The sequence below is a fragment of the Delphinapterus leucas genome, chromosome 2 (assembly GCF_059928025.1).
Source record: "Delphinapterus leucas isolate spDelLeu-1000000601 "Yukka" chromosome 2, BTC_Dleu_Yukka2, whole genome shotgun sequence".
NCBI lineage: Eukaryota > Metazoa > Chordata > Mammalia > Artiodactyla > Monodontidae > Delphinapterus > Delphinapterus leucas.
This window is the reverse complement of record NC_143130.1, coordinates 154,875,931-154,896,209: the sequence shown is the minus strand read 5'-3', so window position 1 is coordinate 154,896,209 and position 20,279 is coordinate 154,875,931. Positions and strand designations below refer to the sequence as shown.

General features: G+C 37.8%; 1 protein-coding gene across 15 annotated transcripts in view; it reads right to left on the bottom strand.

The window, feature by feature from the left end:
* Positions 1-20,279, bottom strand: part of TTLL5 (tubulin tyrosine ligase like 5) — a 305,509-nt gene continuing 285,230 nt past the window's right edge. For 14 of the 15 annotated variants that reach the window (XM_022576495.3, XM_022576493.3, XM_022576497.3 and 11 more), the window contains one exon: positions 1-114. In XM_022576495.3, coding sequence (XP_022432203.1) covers positions 92-114 — 23 coding nt within the window. In that variant the 3' untranslated portion in view covers positions 1-91. Of the gene's footprint in view, positions 115-728 lie in introns of those variants that run through there. The other variant, XM_089907984.1, reaches the window with a different exon arrangement.

Genomic DNA, 20,279 nt, shown 5'->3' with positions numbered 1-20,279 from the left:
ACCCCTTGCAGCACTGGCGGATGCTTCACTGGAGTCACGCACCCAGGAGTAGTGGAGTAGTGGATAGGCTCCTCCTCCGCGTGTCTGTGCTTCATCTTTTAGTGTGAGCGGGATCTGAAAAAGAGGAAGTCAACCAACCACTGAGTATCTGAAATGAGCACGTGGGGTTTTACTAATTTACAGGAATGTTTGGATTAGTTAGCATTACTGAAGAATAAAGTAGCTGTGGCCCAAATACATGAAGATCACTTTGAAGTAAAAAGCTATTAATTTTAACTACTTTTGTTGGAAACGGTTCTAAAACACTCCCATCCTGCTGCTGCTTCTTTGTTGTGTCGTTTTCTTAGTTTCTCCCGACCCCCCATAAGAACATTTTATCCCTTCTGCTTCTTAAATAAAAGATGCTAAGTAAGTTAGCCTCTTCTAGAAACTCAGAGTCAGCATTATTAGCATTCAATATTGAACCACATGGAAGAATTGCTCTATGTACGCTCTAGAGTTTGTCTAAATCTTCCCTCCGTGCTGGGTTATCAGATAACGCTCTGCCTTGTACCCCCTGCCTCCACCCCCAAAATACACATCTACATTTCTCCATCCAGTTTAAGAAAAGGAACATTACTATTACCCTAAATCCCCTGTGAGACCCTCCCAATTCTTTCTCATTTCCACTATCTTGAATTTTGGGTTTATCTTCCCCTTGTTTGCTTTTAAAAAACAGGTCTATTTACTACGTATACTTATATCCCTACACATTTTATTTTAGTTTTATGTGGTTTTGAATTTTATAGTGCTATTTTATTATGTGACTCTTCTTGTATGTGATCTCAGTACACAACTGGAAGAATTTCTTTAGATAGATACTTAGGAGTGGAATTGTTGGGTCATAAATACTTGCATCTTCAACCCTCTAAAAATAATGCCAGCTTATTTTCCAAAGCAATTGTACCAATTCATACCCCCTCTGCCGGTGGATGAGCTTCCCCCCCAACCTCAACCTCCTCTACATGTGGAGAAGCGGTATTGCCTGAATTTAAAATTTTTGCGAATCAAGTGAGGATATGGTGGTACCCTACTGTGGTTTTAGTTAGCAGCAGACTGATTAGGAATGAGGCTGAGCATCTTCTCAAGTATCTAGTATCACACACACATGTTTTGTCTTCTGCAAAATGCCTTTTGCTTATTTTCCTATCGAGTTGTTGCTTCTTGATGTTTTTAAACAGCTCGGTTGAGATATAATTCCACACCATTCAATTTACCCATTCAATGTGTAAAATTCAGTGACTTTTAGTATATTCAGAGTGCATCCATCACCACTATCAAGTCTAGAACATATTCATCGAAAGGAAATGGAAACCCACATCTCAGCCATCACCCCCATACATCTCATCCCCCCAGACCTAGGCAACCATTAATCTACTTTCTGTCTCTATAGATTTGCCTATTCTGGACATTGCATATTAAGTGGAATCATATAATATGTGGTCCTTTGTGTCTGGCTTCTTTCACTTACCATAATGTTTTCAAGGGTCATCCACATTGTAGCATGCATCAGTATGCTATCCCTTTTAATGGCTGAATAATACTCTATTGTGTATATATACTATATTTATTTATTCACTCATAAGTTGATGGGTATTTGGGCTGTTTCTACACCTTGGATATTATTAATAATGCTGCTGAAAACATTCAAGTGGAAGTTTTTGTTTGGACATATGTCTTCATTTCTGTTGGGTTATATACATATTGCTGGGTTATAATGGTAACTCTATGTTTAATGGTTTGGGGACCTGCCAAACTGTTTCCCAAAGCAGTTGCACCATTTTGCATTTCCACAAGCAGAGTATGAAGCTTCCAATTTCTCCACATCCTCAACACTTGTTATTGTCTTTTTTTGAATACTGCCATCCTGGTGGGTATGAAGTGGTATTCTGCTATGCTTTTGATTTGCATTTCCCTAGTAGCTAATGCCATTGAGAATGTTTTCATATGCTAATTGGCACTGTATATCTTCTGTGCAGAAATGCCTTGTTCAGATCCATTGCCCATTTAAAAAATTGAGTTGTCTTTTTAATCATTGAGTTTTAAGACTTCTCTACATATTCTAGATACAAGTCCCTTATTACATACATAATTTGCAAATATTTTCTCCCATTCTGTGGGTTGTCATTTCGACGGTGTCCTCTGAAGCAAAAAATTTAAAAATTTTGATGATGTCCAGTTTGTCTATTTTTTCTTTTGTTGCTTATGCTTTTGATGTCATATCTAAGAAACTATTTATTGATTTTTAAAGTTCTTTGCTTAATACCTGGATACTAATTTTTTGAGGGTGTGTGGCAAACACCGTCACCAAGTTTGTGACTTGTTTCTTCAATCTCTTTAGGGTATCTTTTTTTTTTAAAGAGGTTGTTTCATGATTTATTAATTTATAAGGAAAGTCCTGTTCAGAGATAAAAATTAGATTGCATTTAGATATACACTTAACAAGTGACCTTTTCAGAAAATGATTTTGTTTTAAATGTTAAAACTTGCAGAAAATCCAGGGCAGTCACCATAAAAATGGATGGTTTCTTTAAAAAACTTTTTAAAATAAAAAATTTCAAACATACACACAAACTAGAATAGTATGACACCTTCCTGTTCTCATCCTCTAGCTTCGATAATTATCAACGTCCTACCATTTTTGTTCCATCTCTCTCCCCATGTTTTTTCTCCTGGAATACTTCAAAGAAAACCCAAGATAACGCATCATTTCACTCATAAATACTTTAGCATGTATTTCTAATAGAGAAGAACTTAAGGATAAAAGGAACACAAAACAAAAACCCCACAACATCTTTATGGTGTCTTAGAACAGAAGTTCCTAATTTGAACAAAGTCAAATTGATCAGTTTTCACCTTTCTAGTCTGCACTTTCTGGGTCTAATTTAAGAAATCTTTCCCTTACATTATGGTCATAATGTATTGTCCTATAACGTCTTACAAAAATACTGACACTTTTGCCTTTTGTATTTAAGCTTTTAATTCAAACTAAAATTGTGTAGGGTATGAAGAACAGATCTACTTTCATTTTTTTCCCACACAAGGAAGTCTCCCTTGATAATAATCTTGATAATAATTTTTGGTATCTAGTAAGACAAGTCACACATGGCTCCCTATCTCTCATTTCCATTATTTAAGAGTATAAGGGTTAGGCTTGACCCTTTTCTCTTTCATGTAAATTTCAGAATCAACTTAAGTTAAAAAAAAAAAAAAAAAAAAGAACAATTAATATCCTGGCCAATCTATAGATAAATTTTGGGATGAACTGACATCTTACCAAACTGACTTTTAATCTATGAACATGTTTCTCTCTCCATTAATTTTTTTTAAGTGACTCTCCATAGGGTTTTATAATTTTTTAAAATTGGAATATAATTGCTTTACAATGTTGTGTTAGTTTCTGCTGTACAATGAAGTGAATCAGCTATATGTATACATGTATCCCCTCCCTCTTAGACCTCCCTCCCACCCCCACCCCCCCATCCCACCCATCTAGGTCGTCACAGAGCACCGAGCTGAGCTTCCTGTGCTCTATAGCATGTTCCCACTAGCTATCTATTTTACGCATGGTAGTGTATATATGTCAATCCTAATCTCCCAATTCGTCCCCCACTCTCCTCACCTGCCCCATGTCCACATGCCCGTTCCCTACATCTACGTCTCTATTCCTGCCCTGCAAATAGATTTATCTGTACCATTTTTCTAGATTCCACATGTATGTGTTAATATACGATATTTCTTTTCCTCTTTCTGGCTTACTTCACTCTGTATGACAGACTCTAGGTCCATCCATGTCTCTACAAATGACCCAATTTCGTTCCTTTTTATGGCTAATATTCCATTTTATATATGTACCACAGCTTCCTTAGCCATTCATCTGTCGTTGGACATTTAGGTTGTTTCCATGTCCTGGCTATTGTAAACAGTGCTGCAATGAACATTGGGGTCCATGTGTCCTTTTGAATTATGGTTTTCTCAGGGTATATGCCCGGTAGTGGGATTGCTGGGTCATATGGTAGTTCTACTTTTAGTTTTTTAAGGAACCTCCATACTGTTCTCCATAGTGGCTGTATCAATTTACGTTCCCACCAACAGTGCAAGAGGGTTCCCTTTTCCTCACACCCTCTCCAGCATTTATTGTTTGTAGATTTTTTGATGACTACTATTCTGACTGGTGTGAGGTGATAACCTCATTGTAGTTTTGATTTGCATTTCTCCAATAATTAGTCATGTTGAGCATCTTTTCATGTGCCTCTTGGCCATCTGTATGTCTTCTTTGGTGAAATGTCTATTTAGGTCTTCTGCCCATTTTTTAATTGGGTTGTTTGTTTTTCTGATATTGAGCTGCATTAGCTGTTTGTATATTTTGGAGATTACTCCTTTGTCAGTGGCTTCGTTTGTAAATATTTTCTCCCATTCTGAGGGCTGTCTTGTTTATGGTTTCCTTTGCTGTGCAAAAGCTTTTAAGTTTCATTAGGTCCCATTTGTTTATTTTTGTTTTTATTTTCATTACTCTAGGAGGTGGGTCAACAAAGATCTTGCTGTGGTTTACGTCAGAGTGTTTTTCCTATGTTTTCCTTTAAGAGTTTTATACTGTCCGGTCTTACATTTGGGTCTTTAATCCATTTTGAGTTTATTATGTTTGTGTATGGTGTTAGGGAGTGTTCTAATTTCATTCTTTTACATGTAGCTACCCAGTTTTCCCAGCAGCACTTATTGAAGAGGCTGTCTTTTCTCCATTGTATATTCTTGCCTGATTTGTCATAAATTAGGTGACCATAGGTACGTGGGTTTATCTCTGGGCTTTCTATCCTGTTCCATTGATGTATATTTCTGTTTTTGTGCCAGTACCATACTGTCTTGATTATTGTACCTTTGTAGTATAGTTTGAAGTTGGGGAGCCTGATTCCTCCTGCTCTGTTTTTCTTTCTCAAGATTGCTTTGGCTATTCAGGGTCTTTTGTGTTTCCACACAAATTGTAAACTTTTTTGTTCTAATTCTGTGAAGAATGCCATTGGTAGTTTGATAGGGATTGCACTGAATCTGTAGATTGCTTTGGGTAGTATAGTCATTTTCACAATATTGATTCTTCCAATCCAAGAACATGGTATATTTCTCCATCTGTTTATGTCATCTTTGATCTCTTTCATCAGTGTTTTATAGTTTTCTGAGTACCAGTCTTTTGCCTCCTTAGGGAGGTTTATTCCTAGGTATTTTATTCTTTTTGTTGCAATGGTAAGTGGGGTTATTTCCTTAATTTCTCTTTCTGATATTTTGTTGTTAGTGTATAGGAATGCAAAAGATTTCTGTGCATCAATTTTTAAAAAATTTATTTATTTTATTTTTGGCTGTGTTGGGTCTTTGTTGCTGCATGCAGGCTTTCTCTAGTTGTAGCGAGTGGGGGCTATTCTTCATTGCGGTGCATGGGCTTCTCATTGTGGTGGCTTCTTCTGTTGTGCAGCACAGGCTCTAGGTGCATGGGCTTCAGTAGTTGTGGCACACGGGCTCAGTAGTTGTGGCTCGTAGGCTCTAGAGTGCAGGCTTAGTAGTTGTGGTACATGGGCTTAGTTGCTCCGCAGCATGTGGGATCTTCCCAGACCAGGGCTCGAACCCGTGTCCCCTGCATTGGCAGGTGGATTCTTAACCACTGTGCCACCAAGGACTCCCTGTGCATCAATTTTGCATCCTGCAACCTTACCAAATTCATTGCTTAGTTCTAGTAGTTTTCTGGTGGCATCTTTAGGATTTTCTATGTATAGTATCATGCCATCTGCAAGCAGTGACAGTTTGACTTCTTCTTTTCCAATTTGTATTCCTTTTATTTCTTTTTCTTCTCTGACTGCCGTGGCTAGGGCTTCCAAAACTATGTTGAAGAAGAGTGATGAGAGTGGACATCCTTGTCCTTTTCCTGATCTTAGTGTAAATGCTTTCAGTTTCTCACCATTGAGAATGATATTTGCTGTGGTTCTGTCATATATGGCCTTTATTATAGTGAGGTAGGTTCCCTCTATGCCCATTTTCTAGAGAGTTTTTATCATAAATGGGTGTTGAATTTTGTCAAAAGCTTTTTCTGCATCTATTGAGATGATCATATGGTTTTATTCCTTAATTTGTTAATATGGTGTATCACATTGACTGATTTGCATATACTGAACCAACATCTTACCAAACTGACTTTTAATCTATGTACACGTTTCTCTCTCCATTAATTTTTTTTTAAAGTGACTCTCCATAGGGTTTTGTAATTTTTTAAATACTAGGTCTTACATATCTTTTGTTAGATTTTTCCCTAGGTACCTTATATGTTTTGATGATTATAACTTTGATACAAAGGGTATCTTTTGTATAATCACACACTCTACCTGTTTGTTGCTGATGTACAGAAATGTAATTGATTTTGGAAAACTCCTATAGAGCTAATAATTTTTTTTTAACATCTTTATTGGAGTATAATTGCTTTACAATGGTGTGTTAATTTCTGCTTTATAACAAAGTGAATCAGCTACAGAGCTAACAATTTACTTGAACATTCGTTTTGGGTTTCCAATCAGACAAATACGTTATGTAAGAATAATGGCAGATTTGCTTCTTCCTTTATGATTCTTAGGTCATTTATTTTCCTTGTTCTACTTTACTGACTAGGACTTTCAGTACAACACTCGATAGAAGTGATGGGTTCCCTCGTCTTGCTCTGCATCTTAAAGGGAATATTTTCAAGGTTTCCCAACTAATAGCATGATAGTTACTGTTGCTTTTTTGTAGAGATACTCTATCATTAGGTTCCCTTCTTCTTACTTAGGTAGGAATTTTTTTAAAGTCATGAGGGTATTGAATTTATCAAATGCTCATTCTGTATCCATTGAGAGGAGCATATGACTTTTTTCCCCTTTAATCTGTTACTGCAGAAAATTACATTAGTCGATTTTTAAATATTACACAATCTTGAATCTCTGGGATGGACCTAACTTGATCATGAGGTCTTTTTTAACATTGCTGGACTCAGTTTGCTAATGTTCTATTCAGGCTTTTTCACATTTATACCCACAATTAAGATCTTATAATTTTAGAACTTTTGGGGGGTGGGGGACTGTCTTTGTTAGGGTTTGATATTAAGATGATAATAAGAGTTAGGAAGTGTTCCCTCTTTTCCGCTACTCTGGAACAGTTTGTGGAAGATTGGTATATCTGATCCTTGGATGGCCAGTAAAACCATAAAAGCCTAGTGTTGAATTTGCGGTAAGACCTGTTCTTGATTCAATTTCCTAATAATTAAAAGAATATTTGGGCTTTATATTTCTTCTTGAGTAAATTTTTATAAGCTAAATACTAAAATTGTATCCATCTCACCAAAGTTTAAAAAATGTATCAAAGTAAGGTTATCCATAGTATCTTCCTACCATCTGTTTAATCTCTGAAGGATGTATAATAATGTCCCTATTTGTTCCTCACAACTGTGAGTTCATTTTCTATTTTATTAATTTCCTCTTTTGTCTTTATTATCTTTGAATTTATGTTGTTGTTCTTTTTTTTAACTTCTTAAGTCAGATACTTAGCACCTTAACTTTCAGCCTCTCCTCTTTCCCTAGTACTGTATAAATTTTCCTCTAATATTACTTTTTAATATCCCTCAGGTTTTGATAAATAGTATTTTCTAATTATGATTTTTCTGATGAGTTAACTCTTTCTTAATCTCTAAACACATGAGGATTTTCCAGTTACCTTTTTGTTATGGCATTGTGATCAGGGAATATGGTCTTTGAAATGTGATTTAAGGCCTATTACATAGTTTCCACAAATACTCCACAGACACTTGCAAAGAATGTGTATTACGCACTTACTTAGTGTGATGTTCTATACATATCTATTATATCAAGCCTGTTAACTGTGTGGTTCAAATTTCCTAAAATGTTTTCAAGATTTTAAGACTGCTTTATCTACCAATTACTGAGTTACATTAAAACATTCCATTATGAAGATGGATCTGTCTATCTCTCTTTGCGGTTCTCTTCATTTCTGCCCAATATATTTTTCATAAGTATGCATTGTATTTAATTTTAAAAGTCAGTAAATATACTAGTTAAAATAAGTCAACAAGAAAAAGTTAAATACTTTCCTGGTGAATCTTTAGAACTTTTAGCCATAATGTAGTGATCCTCTTTATTTCTTTTTTTTTTTTTTGCGGCACGCGGGCCTCTCACTGCTGTGGCCTCTCCCGTTTGGAGCACAGGCTCCGGATGCGCAGGCTCAGCGGCCATGGCTCACGGGCCCAGCCACTGCACGGCATGTGGGATCTTCCCGGACCGGGGCACGAACCCATGTCCCCTGCATCGGCAGGCGGACTCTCAACCACTGCGCCACCAGGGAAGCCCCCTCTTTATTTCTTGACATGCTTTTTGCCTTAAAATCGATTTGTTTAGTTTTTGATGATGGCCATTCTGACTGGTGTGAGGTGGTGCCTCATCGTAGTTTTGATTTGCATTTCTCTGATGATTAGTGATGTTGAGCATCCTTCCATGTGTTTGTTGGCAATCTGTGTATCTTCTTTGGAGAAATGTCTATTTAGGTCTTCTGCCCATTTTTGGATTGGGTTGTTTGGTTTTTTTGATGGTTCTGAAAAACCTAGGGGCAGGACAGGAATAAAGATGCAGATGTAGAGAATGGACTTGAGGACACAGGGAGGGGGAAGGGTAAGTTGGGACGAAGTGGGAGAGTGGCATGGACATATATACACTACCAAATGTAAAACAGATAGCTCGTGGGAAGCAGCCGCATAGCACAGGGAGATCAGCTCGGTGCTCTGTGACCACCTAGAGGGGTGGGATGGAGATGCAAGAGGGAGGAGATATGTGGATATATGTATGTGTATAGCTGATTCACTTTGTTATAAAGCAGAAACTAACACACCATTGTAAAGCAATTATACTCCAATAAAGATGTTCAAAAAATATTACTCATATTAAAAAAAATCTATTTGTCTGATGACTATAGCTACATGCCCCTGGTATATCGTTTTCCAGCCTTTTCCTTTCATCCTTTTTATATACTTATATTTGAGATGTGTCTCTTTTAACCAGCTTTGGTTCGTGGGGTCCTTCATAGTCTGGCCCCTCGTCATCTCTTGAGGCCCATCTGTGCCCACTCTCTCCTTCGCTCCCCACACTGCAGCCCCGCTGGTGTGCTTGTCTTTCCCAAATACAGCAGCCATGATCTCCTTCAAGGCATGTGCTCATGCTGTTCCCTCTGCCTGGAATTCCCTTCCCTTCATGACCACCAGCTCATTCCCTCGCCTCCTTCAGGGCTTCACTCAAATGACACTCTTCTTGACTACTCTGTTTAGAATAGTGCCTCTCCTATTCTCTATCTCCTTTCATGGCTTTTCTTTTTCTCTAAGAACACTCACCACTACCTAATGTACTATTTGTGTTACATTTGGTTTGTTGTCTATCTCTCCCATTAGGGATTTTTGGTTGTTTTGTTCACTGATCTGTGCTGTGTGCCTAGTGCTGACAGTAATGTGTAGCACATAGTAGATGCTCAGTAAATATCTGTCCAATGAATCAGTCTTTGACTTTCACTGGAACATTTAGTCCACTCATATTTTTGTAATTACTATTATTTTTATTTATTTCTACAATCTTAAGTGTGTTTTCTATTTGTTCTACCTTTTCTGTGTTTTCTTTTCATCCTTATGGATTTATTATTTTTCTCATTTCATTTCCTCTTGACTATTTTGGAAGTTTCACATTTCTAATCTTTTAGTAGTTACTCTATTCATTTTTGCATTTGTATAAACTATGTAAAGCTGAAGTTAATCAATACCTTCACCTTTTTATTGTACAATGTCAGGTTAGACTACTTTAACTCTGATCATACCCTCTCTCTTGATTTGTATGATATTGATGTTGGATATTTTCATTCCCTCTCTCTCTTTTAACCACACAAGAACGTAATTATCACTTCACTGGTTATTATGTTTACATTTGCCCATATTTTTACACATTCTTTGCTCATAATTCCTCCTTGCATCTCAGACCTTTTTCTGGTATCATCTTTTTCTATTTGAAATACGTTCTTTAGATTCTTTCCTTTTGTGGAGGTTTGGTAGGGACAAATTCTTTGGGGCTTTATGCATTGAAAAGTGTCTTTATTTCATCTTTATCCTTGAAAGGTATTTTTGCTTTAAGTACATTTCTGGTTTGGTAATTGTTTCTTGTCATCAATGGCAAGATTAAACTGTGTTTTGGGTTCCACTCTTGCTGTTGAGCAGTATGCTCTCAACCAAATTGGCATTCCTTTGGTAAGGCTTCTTTTCTCTCTAGCTGCTTTTAACATCTTTTCTTTGTCTTTGGTATTCTAAAGTTTTAGTATGGTGTGTCTAGGTGTGGATTTCTTGTGATTCACTGCAATTTGTGTATCTTTCATTAGCAATTTGTGTATCTTTCATTAGCTTTGGAAAATTTCTAGCTGTGAGCTCTTCAAAAATTGTCCCTGCCCCATTTTTCTTCCAGAACTCCAGTTAGATGTCTATTAGGGCGTCTCACTTGGGTTTTCCACCACTTTTTCTTTCTGTGCTACATTCCAGGTAATTGCTTTAAATACATCTTCAGCTCATTAAATCTCCCATCAGCTGGATCTAGTCTGCAGCTAAGCCCATTCGTTGAATTTTAAACTTTAACTACTATATTTTTTCAATTCTGAAAGTGCTACTTAGTTCTTTTTCAAATCTGCTTGGTCATAAGTTTAACCTCTTGGTTTTACTCATACTTTTATTCCCCCCTTTAATTTCTCTAAACATATGAGAATTTTTTGTTTTAAATTGCATGTCTGGTAATTTCAATATCTTAGTCTTTGCAGGTCTGATATTGTTATCTGTTATTTTTGCTGATTTTTGCTTATGGCGCTGTGTTTTCTTTTTTGTTTTGTAATTTTAAACTGTGATACCACAGTTCTCAGAATGTTACCTGTGGGAATTATTTGAGATTTGAGTTGAAGGAGGATTTCTCCAGAAAAAATATGTATTTAATGCTACTGGATGCCTGGGGCCACCACTAGCTTAGGACCACCTTAAACAAAATTCTCAGTTTGAAGTTTTTTGGAGCACCTAGGGAATATGATTCATGCCCAAGCTTACATGAGAGCCAGTGTGTGGTTATAAATGATAAGGGGGAGTCCTCTACTCCATCTCACTCACCACCAAGGTTCAAGACAGGCAATTTCTTTCAGTGCCTAAGTGGGTGGAGCACAGGTGGGAGGGGAGGTTTATTTCTGGTTAACCTTCACATGGAGAATACAGCCCTTTGGGGTCCCATCTTTATGTGAAAGGTCTCCAGTTAGACTCTCACCTTGAGATTTGCCAGTTGTCCCTTACATCTGCCATAATTCTAGTCTGGAGCTGCTTTAATCCCTGCTCCTGCCTGGTGACCCAGTGCTGGGGTAATTAGGGCAGGAAGGATATATAGAATAATAATGTTATTGCATTTCCCCCCTCACTGCCTCTGTGGCCATGATCAGAAGCCAGCTCTTTTTTGTAGGACTTTAAAAAAACAGCCATTGAAGTTATCCCATCTTCTTTTTTGCTTTGATGTCCTAGTGTGGAACTTCTTTCTTGTTTTTTTGTCAAATGTCTATACATCATACTGCCTATTTACACACTCACTTGGCATTTATCAAATAAACAGTTACATCTTATTAGGTTAGTTCTAAAGTCAATAAGCAACATAAACATAAAATCAGAATTACTTTTGACAATCTTAAAGCACCTGTGAAATACATTATACTGGTTTGGCAACTATCAGAGTCCAACAAACCCAATTTTTCTCCCAGCCTAGCACCAGACTAAAGTAACTGCCTTGTGTTACACAGTGAATAAAAATATTTTTAAACATGTATTGACATTCTGCCAAGGTAAAATACACCGTGAGAGGCACCTAGGAGTGGAGAAGGCACAGCAGATTCACACTCCATGCTCACTTTAAGGTGTACGTTCCCCGAGCAGAATGGTGGACAGACTTTTCCTAAATTACCTAAAACATTGTTTCTTAAACTTTTGGGGGTAGCGGGGGGGAGGGGACTTTGTCTTGCACGTGTCCCTCATTTCCCCTGCTACCCTCTTTTCAGGGCAGAGACCGTGTCTTACAAATCTTTACAAGGCCCAAGCTCATAGCATTTTGCCATGTAAATATTTACAGGGGGACTGGTTGGTAAATATTCCATTGACTGCTGTGGAAATGAGCAGAAGCACAGCAGCGTTCCTGATGGGAAGTAAAAGACTTCCAACTAACAATACAAACTATGCTTCTGCAAATAGCAAAAGACCCGTGTGATAAGCAGCAATCCACACCCAGACCAGTGCTCTACCACCCATCAGCTGTCTGAAGGAAAGGGAGGCAAATTTCCCATGACATCATCTGATCATGGCTTTTCTAGTTTAGAAAAGACAGAAATTCATCATGACTTCCATTCTAATAAAGAAGGCCCAGATCTCAAACAACATGAACATAAAACTGGAGTTATTTTTCTCCTTCCAAGGTCTGAAATGATTAGGAGAAATAAAATTAAATTCATTTTTAAAATTACCTAAATGCAAAGAATTTTTAAATTGTGCCTTAGATTTGTCCCTAAGGCCTTTCCAATGGATCTGAGTGGCTCTGGTAGTACACTCTGGCAGCATTCTGGTTTGGTAAGAAAGACAGTGAATGAATCACTTTATTTATATCCTGAGTGACATTAGGAGAAAGGGACAGCTGGGGAGTGAGGGCCAACCTGCTGGCCCTTCACCTTCCTGGGCACAGCTCTAGTATGCAGGAATGAACAACACAGGCACAAGAACATCAGATCCATTTCATGAAACCCTGCCTGGGTGACACAAAGGCACTGCGCACAGCTGCAAGGGGTTTGTGTAGAGCAAAGGCAGCCCCTGAGTGACGCTGAAATGCAGTCACGTGGGAGAGGGAGCTGCTGACCACAGCAGCACCGTCAAGCGCTCATGCCCTCCCAGAAATGCTTCTGAATTCTCATGAAGAATACAAGCACCTGGTGTAACTCTTTGACGCCAAAACCAACATGGGCTCAAGTGTCCATCCATGGGGGAGATTTACTTCCTACTAGCAAATGAATATTGAATAGTTTTAATAAAATGCCGTTTTAAGGAATTCTACTATAAAGAACTAAAGTCATGTAGACAGTAAGCCTAATTCTTCTAAGAAAATTAAACGCAACTGATTTCTGAAAGTATATTTAATTCTTACAAACCTGTAAAAAACCGTATTACCCTTATTCTGGTTCACTTTCTTATTACAGCAAACCCTAAGATGAGCATGATAAAGTTACAGCACGGAATAGAAAGATATACATCTATTTGGATGACTTTCAGACATCACTCAGTGAAAAGTGTTTCTTTTTTTTAACTACATTCAGATAACGTATCTTAAGGGCAGACCATTTAACACATTTACATAGAGCTTTTTTTGGCATAAGAGTATTTAATAACTTCCCTTTTTTGAAAATTTAAGAATTGCAAGGCTGATCTAAATCAAAGTCCTTGGGATCTAATTCTGTGATCTATCTACATCTATTTAGTTTTGAAGCATAATCCACTTAAGCATATCTGAGATATATATTTATATATTTGTTTACATATTTTTATATGTTTATATATAATGTCTCTATATAAAATGTTTATATGTAATATACCTGTAAATAATCTGGATTTATAAGATAAATCACTAAATCATTAAAAGGGAAATGATTTATTTCACCAAAAGTTTCTTTACTTTCTTAAAAAGAACTAATTTCTTATGCAAATCAAAACTACAATGAGGTACCATCTAATGTTGCTCAGAATGGCTATCATTTAAAAAACCTACAAATAATAAATGCTGGAGAGGGTATGGAGAAAAGGGAACTCTCTTGCACTGTTGGCAGGAATGTAAATTGGTGCAGCCACTATGGAGAACAGTATGGAGGTTCCTCAAAAAACTAAAAACAGAATTGCCATATGATCCAACAATCCCACTCCTGTGCGTATACTCAGACAAAACTATAATTCGAAAAGATACAGGCACCCCTATGTTCATAGCAGCACTATTTATAAAGAAGATGTGATATATCTATATAATGGAATACTACTCAGCCATAAAAAGAATGAAATAATGCCATCTGCAACAACATGGATGGACCTAGAGATTATCATACTAAGCGAAGTAAATCAGAAAGAGAAAGACAAATACCATGATATCACTTATATGTGGAATCTAAAATATGGCACAAATGAACACATCTACGAAACAGAAATAGACTCGCAGACATCAGAGAACAGACTTGTGGTTGCCAAGGAGGAGGGGGGAGTTGTGGGGGAAAGGATTGGGATTTGGGGATTAGTAGATGCCAACTAGTATATATAAGATGGACAAACAACAAGGTTCTACTGCAGAGCACAGGGAACTATATTCAATATCCTGTGATAAACCATAACAGAAAAGAATATGAAAAGGAATATATATAACTGAATCACTTTGTTGTACAGCAGAAATTAACAGAACATTGTACATCACTATACTTCAGTAAAATTAATAAAAAATACAGTAACAATATAAAGTTTAAAAAAGATTTAATTTCTTTATAGAGAGTTCTAGAAATGAAGAGGGAGAGAGTAACACAATACTATGAACTTTAACCTGATTTCTTCTATTCACCAGCCTTCTAATCTTTGGAATTTAATAATGATTACTGTTTTCTGACTATAGGATAAATTCATGCTCACTGTAGGAAAACTTTGGTGAGGTTTAAGAACAAATTTTTATATAGCTTTGAGTTCAAAAGAACTGATGTACAGAGGGACCTTTCCTATTCTAGAACAATTATTTTGAGCCTGATAAAAATTCAGTCTCATTCCTCCTATAGTAGATGCATCATTAATTCAAAAAGGGCGCTGGATACCAGTTCTTTGCCTAAGGGTCAGGAGAACAGTAGACGTTCAACTACCTGAGGAAAGTAAATGAAGGGACCCTAAACCGCTGACTTTCAAACTTTCTGTTTTTTTTTTTTTTACTGCAATGCATAGATGTAAAAAATACATCTCATATGAACACTCAAATAAATAGCTTTATGACTTAAAGTCTCACAGAACAATTCTTACTTTTATGATAGATGGACCTGGTATTTTCCTTTCTATTCCATTCTGTTCCACTGTGGGGGGAGGGAGGAAGAATTGATGGTTATGACCAGTGGTATGCTAGTAATTGTTTAACAACTGGCCCTCTGTGGTAAAATAAGCAAACAAAAGCCCTGACTTTGTCTTGTTGGCTGATTTCCACTACAGCCGAGTTCAAGTAAGCAATGTGAAGTTATTGAAGGCAGGGTTGAGAAGAGGCATGCACCGCGGTCTCTCGTGAGCCTGGTTGTGACCCACTAAATTGATTTGATGACCCACTCGTAGGTCATGACCCACAGTTTAAAAACCACTGCTCTAGAGTCTAGACAATCAAATTCCTTAGCAGTTCACAGGAAGCTGAGAGAGACCAGTAGATACTGTTCCCAGGAGGCACTGAATGAGAGCACATGTGCTGGGATGACAAGCTGCCTGGGCACCAGAGGGGAACAACCAGCCCCTCGCGCCTCCTCAGACTCGGGCATCTCTGAACTAGTGCCTTCAGCTTCCCAAAGACTGATCATCTGGGGAAAGTGAGAGATGCCAGGAGAAACCTTAGGAAAATCACAGTCTCTCTGAGCTTCCTTTTCTTTCTCGTATAGGAATAATAACTTGCGTACTCCACTGGATTGTTGGAAGATAATTCACATGAAAACATTCTGAAAATCGTAAAGGAATCTACAGGGCAGTATTCGTATGAAAATGACTACATTTAACAAAATCTTACTCACAGGCAACTAAATATCATCTATCTTAGCATCTGAGTTCATCAATCATTCCCACCCTTTTGATCTCTCCTATGTGGTCCTCTGAGATTCTGAAACACCCAGGTGTCTCCTCTCAACGCTGGTTCCTTGGACTCCTCCACTGCCTCCTTTTCTCTTTTGCACTTTGTTGCTCTTTCTTACATCCTTTCCTTCAGAGAATTTATCCACTGACAGTTTTAACAGGTAGCTATACAAGGACGATTGCTGAACTCTACATCCAGCTCTGACTTCTCCCTGGCTTTTGAGAAGACTTTTCTGAATTTAACGTTCAGCCATCATCTCAAATTTGACTTCTAAAATACTATCCAGGAAGCACAGAGACTCCCAAACAGGATCAACCCAAAGGAGATCACACCAAGACACACTGTAATTAAAATGGCAAAAATTAAAGATAGAGAATGTTAAAAGCTGCAAGGGAAAAGCAACAAGTTACATACAAAGGAACTCCCATAACACTGTCAGCTGACTTTGCAGCAGAAACTTTGCAGAGGCCAGAAGGGATGGCGTGATGTACCTACAGCCAAGAGCACTCTACCGGACAAGGCTTTCGTTTAGATACGATAGAGAGATCCAAAGTTTTACAAGCAAGCCCCACCAGAGAGTTCAGCGCCACCAAGCCAGCTTTATAAGAAATGTCAAAGGGACTTCTCTAAGGGAAAAAGAAAAGGCCACTACTAGAAACATGAAAATTATGAACGGAAAAATCTCATTGGTAAAGACAAATATACAGTAAAGGTAGTAAAGCAGCCATGTATAAAGCTAGTAGGAAGGATAAAAGACAAATGTATATAGTAAAATCATCTATAGCCACAAGAAGTTGTTAAGGGATACACAAAACAAAAGGATGTATGATATGATGTAAAAAACAGTAAATGTGAGGGGAGGGGCAGTAAAAATGCAGAGTTGTTAAAACGTGTTTGAACTTAAGAGACCAGCAAATTAATCATTCATATATACATATATGGCTATGTACAGTGTGGGGAATAAAGTAAATAACCATGTAATACCTTTGTATGGTGACATAACTAGACTTATCATGGTGGTCATTTTGAAATGTAAAGAAATACCAAATCACATAGAAAAAGAGGTCAGATTTGTGGTTACCAGAGGCAGGGAGGGGGAATTAGATGAAGGTGGTCAAAAGGTACACACTTCCAGTTACAAGATACATAAGTACTAAGGATGTAATGTACAACTTGATAATACAATGAACACTGCTGTGTGCTACATATGAAAGACGTTAGGAGAGTAAATCCTAAGAGTTCTCATCACAAAGAATTTTTAAAAAATATTTCTTTAATTTTGTATCTATATGAGATGATAAATATTCCCTACACATATTGCGATAACCGTTTCCTGATGTAAGTAATTCAGCAATTCTACATCTTGGTATATACCCAAAAGAACTGAAAGCAGGGTCTTGAGCGATATTTGTACATCCATGTTCACAGGAGCATTATTCACATAGCCGAAAGGTGAAAGTAACCCAAGTATCCATCGATGGATGACTGGATAAACAAAATGTGGTATACACATAACAATGGAATATTATTCAGCCTTTACAAAGGAAGGAACTCTGACACATGCTACAACACAAAAGATCCTTGAGGACATTATGCTGAGTTAAACAAGCCAGTCACAAAATGACATATACTGTATGATTCCACTTACATGCAGTCTCTAGAGTAGACAAATTCATAGAGACAGAAAGCAGAATGGTGGTTGCCAGGGAGTGGGGGAGGGGAAACAGAGTTAGCGTTCAATGGGTACAGAGTTTCAATTGTGCAAGGTAAAAAAAAGTTCTAAAACGGATGGTGGCGATGGTTGTACAATGATGTGAATGTCCTTAATCCACTGAACTGTACGCTTAAAAATGGTTAAAATGCTAAATTTTGTGTTATGTGTATTTTGTCACAATTAAAAAGGAGATATTGAATAATAATATATATTGATCTATCTCTTATTCTGTTTCAGGTACTATATGAAGTATTGATATTTACTGCACACATTGTCTTATGTAACCCTATATCTGTATAGATGCTAGGAAGGGTGGAAAGCAGGGGGAAATCTATTGTTTTTGTCTGCCTAGCATCCCTTCCCATCTGCTTATGGTTTTAGTTCCTTTCACTTCCTCTGGGAAAACTATAACCCTACCTCCTCTATTCCAATCAGGTGATTACGGCCAGACTACAGATGTTCCTCCTATACCCTTTCCATCCCAAAAGCTGGCAGATGACCCAGAACTGGCCAAAGTCCCATCCCCTTACCCGCAGCAATTGCTTTAAGAGGTGGTCATGTCATCCAAGCCAAGCCAATCACAGCCCTTCCTTAGGATGTATATATACTAACATAGAAGAGTCCTTTTTACCCTGTGGTCATTAAACTGCAAAGAATAAGGCTGGAGCTGCTGCTCAAATTACCCTCCATCTCACCTTGCTACATGGAAGAAACCATTTAAAGAAGAAAGGGGGAGGTTAATGAAGCTGTGAAGAGACATGAAGAGAGATGAAAAAAGATGGAGAGAAAGAAGAGGCAGAGAGGGACGGAGAGAAAGAAAGATCTGACCACACTTAAAAAACTGTTCCTATTTGTATTTTTAAAAAGTAATCTGGGGGACTTCCCTGGTGGCACAGTGGTTAAGACTCTAGGCTCCCAATGCAGTGGGCCCGGGTTCCATCCCTGGCCAGGGAACTATATCCCACAGGCATGCCACAACTAAGAGTTCGCATGCCACAGCTAAGGAGCCGGCAAGCCGCAACTAAGGGGCCCGCCTGCTGCAACTAAGACCTGGCGCAACCAAAAAAAAGAAGTAATCTCTGCACAAATTAAAAAAAAAGAAAATCAAACAATACAGACGGGTGTAGAGTTAAAAGTGTCTCTTCTACCCTAGACCCTTTGCTATGTTACTGCTGTGTGTATCTGTATCCGTCTCAGAATAGTCTTTGCACATACAAGCAAACATACGATAAACATATATTCCTTCTCCCCTTTCTACACGGATGGGAGCATAATCTACAGTGGAATTAAAAAAAAAATCTTCCACTTGACAATATATTTCAAAAATTGTTCCATACCAACATAAACATTTACTTCAGGGGAACTCTTTCGGTAATCCATAAAAATATTATTCAAATTCCAAGACACCTTTTTAGCGTGGGTCATCTTGTGAGATCCTCCCGTGTCTCACCCTCTAATTCCACACCTTTTTGTAAGGAAAACTGAAATGGACCCTAGAACCTGTCTGTCATCTTGTTATCGTGCAACCAGGAGATAACAGGAAACAGCTTCTTCCTCTCTTAAAACAAAGGGCCACCCAAGGGGGAGTTCCAGCAAAGCAGGAGCCAAGTTATTGGAGCTTAATATTTGGAGATGTTATTACAAGTGATAGCTCTTAGAGTGCTCTGAAAGGGAGAGTTTAACCTCACGTTAGCATCATTTTAGAGACCAAAAAGAGGGCTGTAGGTGAAAAGAAGTTTGACCTTAGGTGGGAATAACGACAGCTTTGCCACATAGACTCTGATGGTTAGACAAACATGAGACAATCAAGCTGACAACGCTACCAAATTTAGAGGCTAAAGCTATTGGAAGCTCAGTGTACTTTCTGAGGAATCAGATGTCAATTCACTATCACCACAAAGCAGATGTCCTCTGGATCCTTTGAAATAAAGCTTGAGTTTAACTCTATCATCTATCCTTCTCTTGTAAAGATCTTCCTATTAGTTCTCGAAAGGCTCCTGAATATGTCTGTTACTTTACATTTATCTTCTAAACGAATCCATACGGCCCACTAATCATTTTTATTACTTTTCACTGGATTTTCTAAAGTGTATCATCTCTCTGGGTATTATGGTTCATTGCACGCCCATTTCTAAGCTACCCTCTTGTATCCCTCTTTTTGTCTATTAACAATAAAAGAATGATGAGTAGTTTCTCGACATTTTATGACTTATGCTCCATCAGCCAGATGGAGATTTTGTTCCATTTTACTTTCTGCAGTTTGATTTATGAAAGCTGTAAATTTCTCAACACTCTCCATACATAATTATATTACACTTTGACTATGCTTTTTTTTAAGCTTATGGTAACTCCCCTCCTCTTTTCCCTCTTGGTATGCACCGCTGGTTGAGAATCACTGTATTAGACATAGACTTAAGGCTCCATTGTGCCAGTTCTCTTCAATCTAGTCCATAAAATGCTGTTTTTCACTCCCAGAAAAACTTGTCCTAAGTGTCAAAAATTTCTATCTGCCAGATCAGAACCTTAGCTTCACAGGATAGTAGTATGGCCTACAGATTATATCAGTCAGAGTGCTCATGTATTTGATG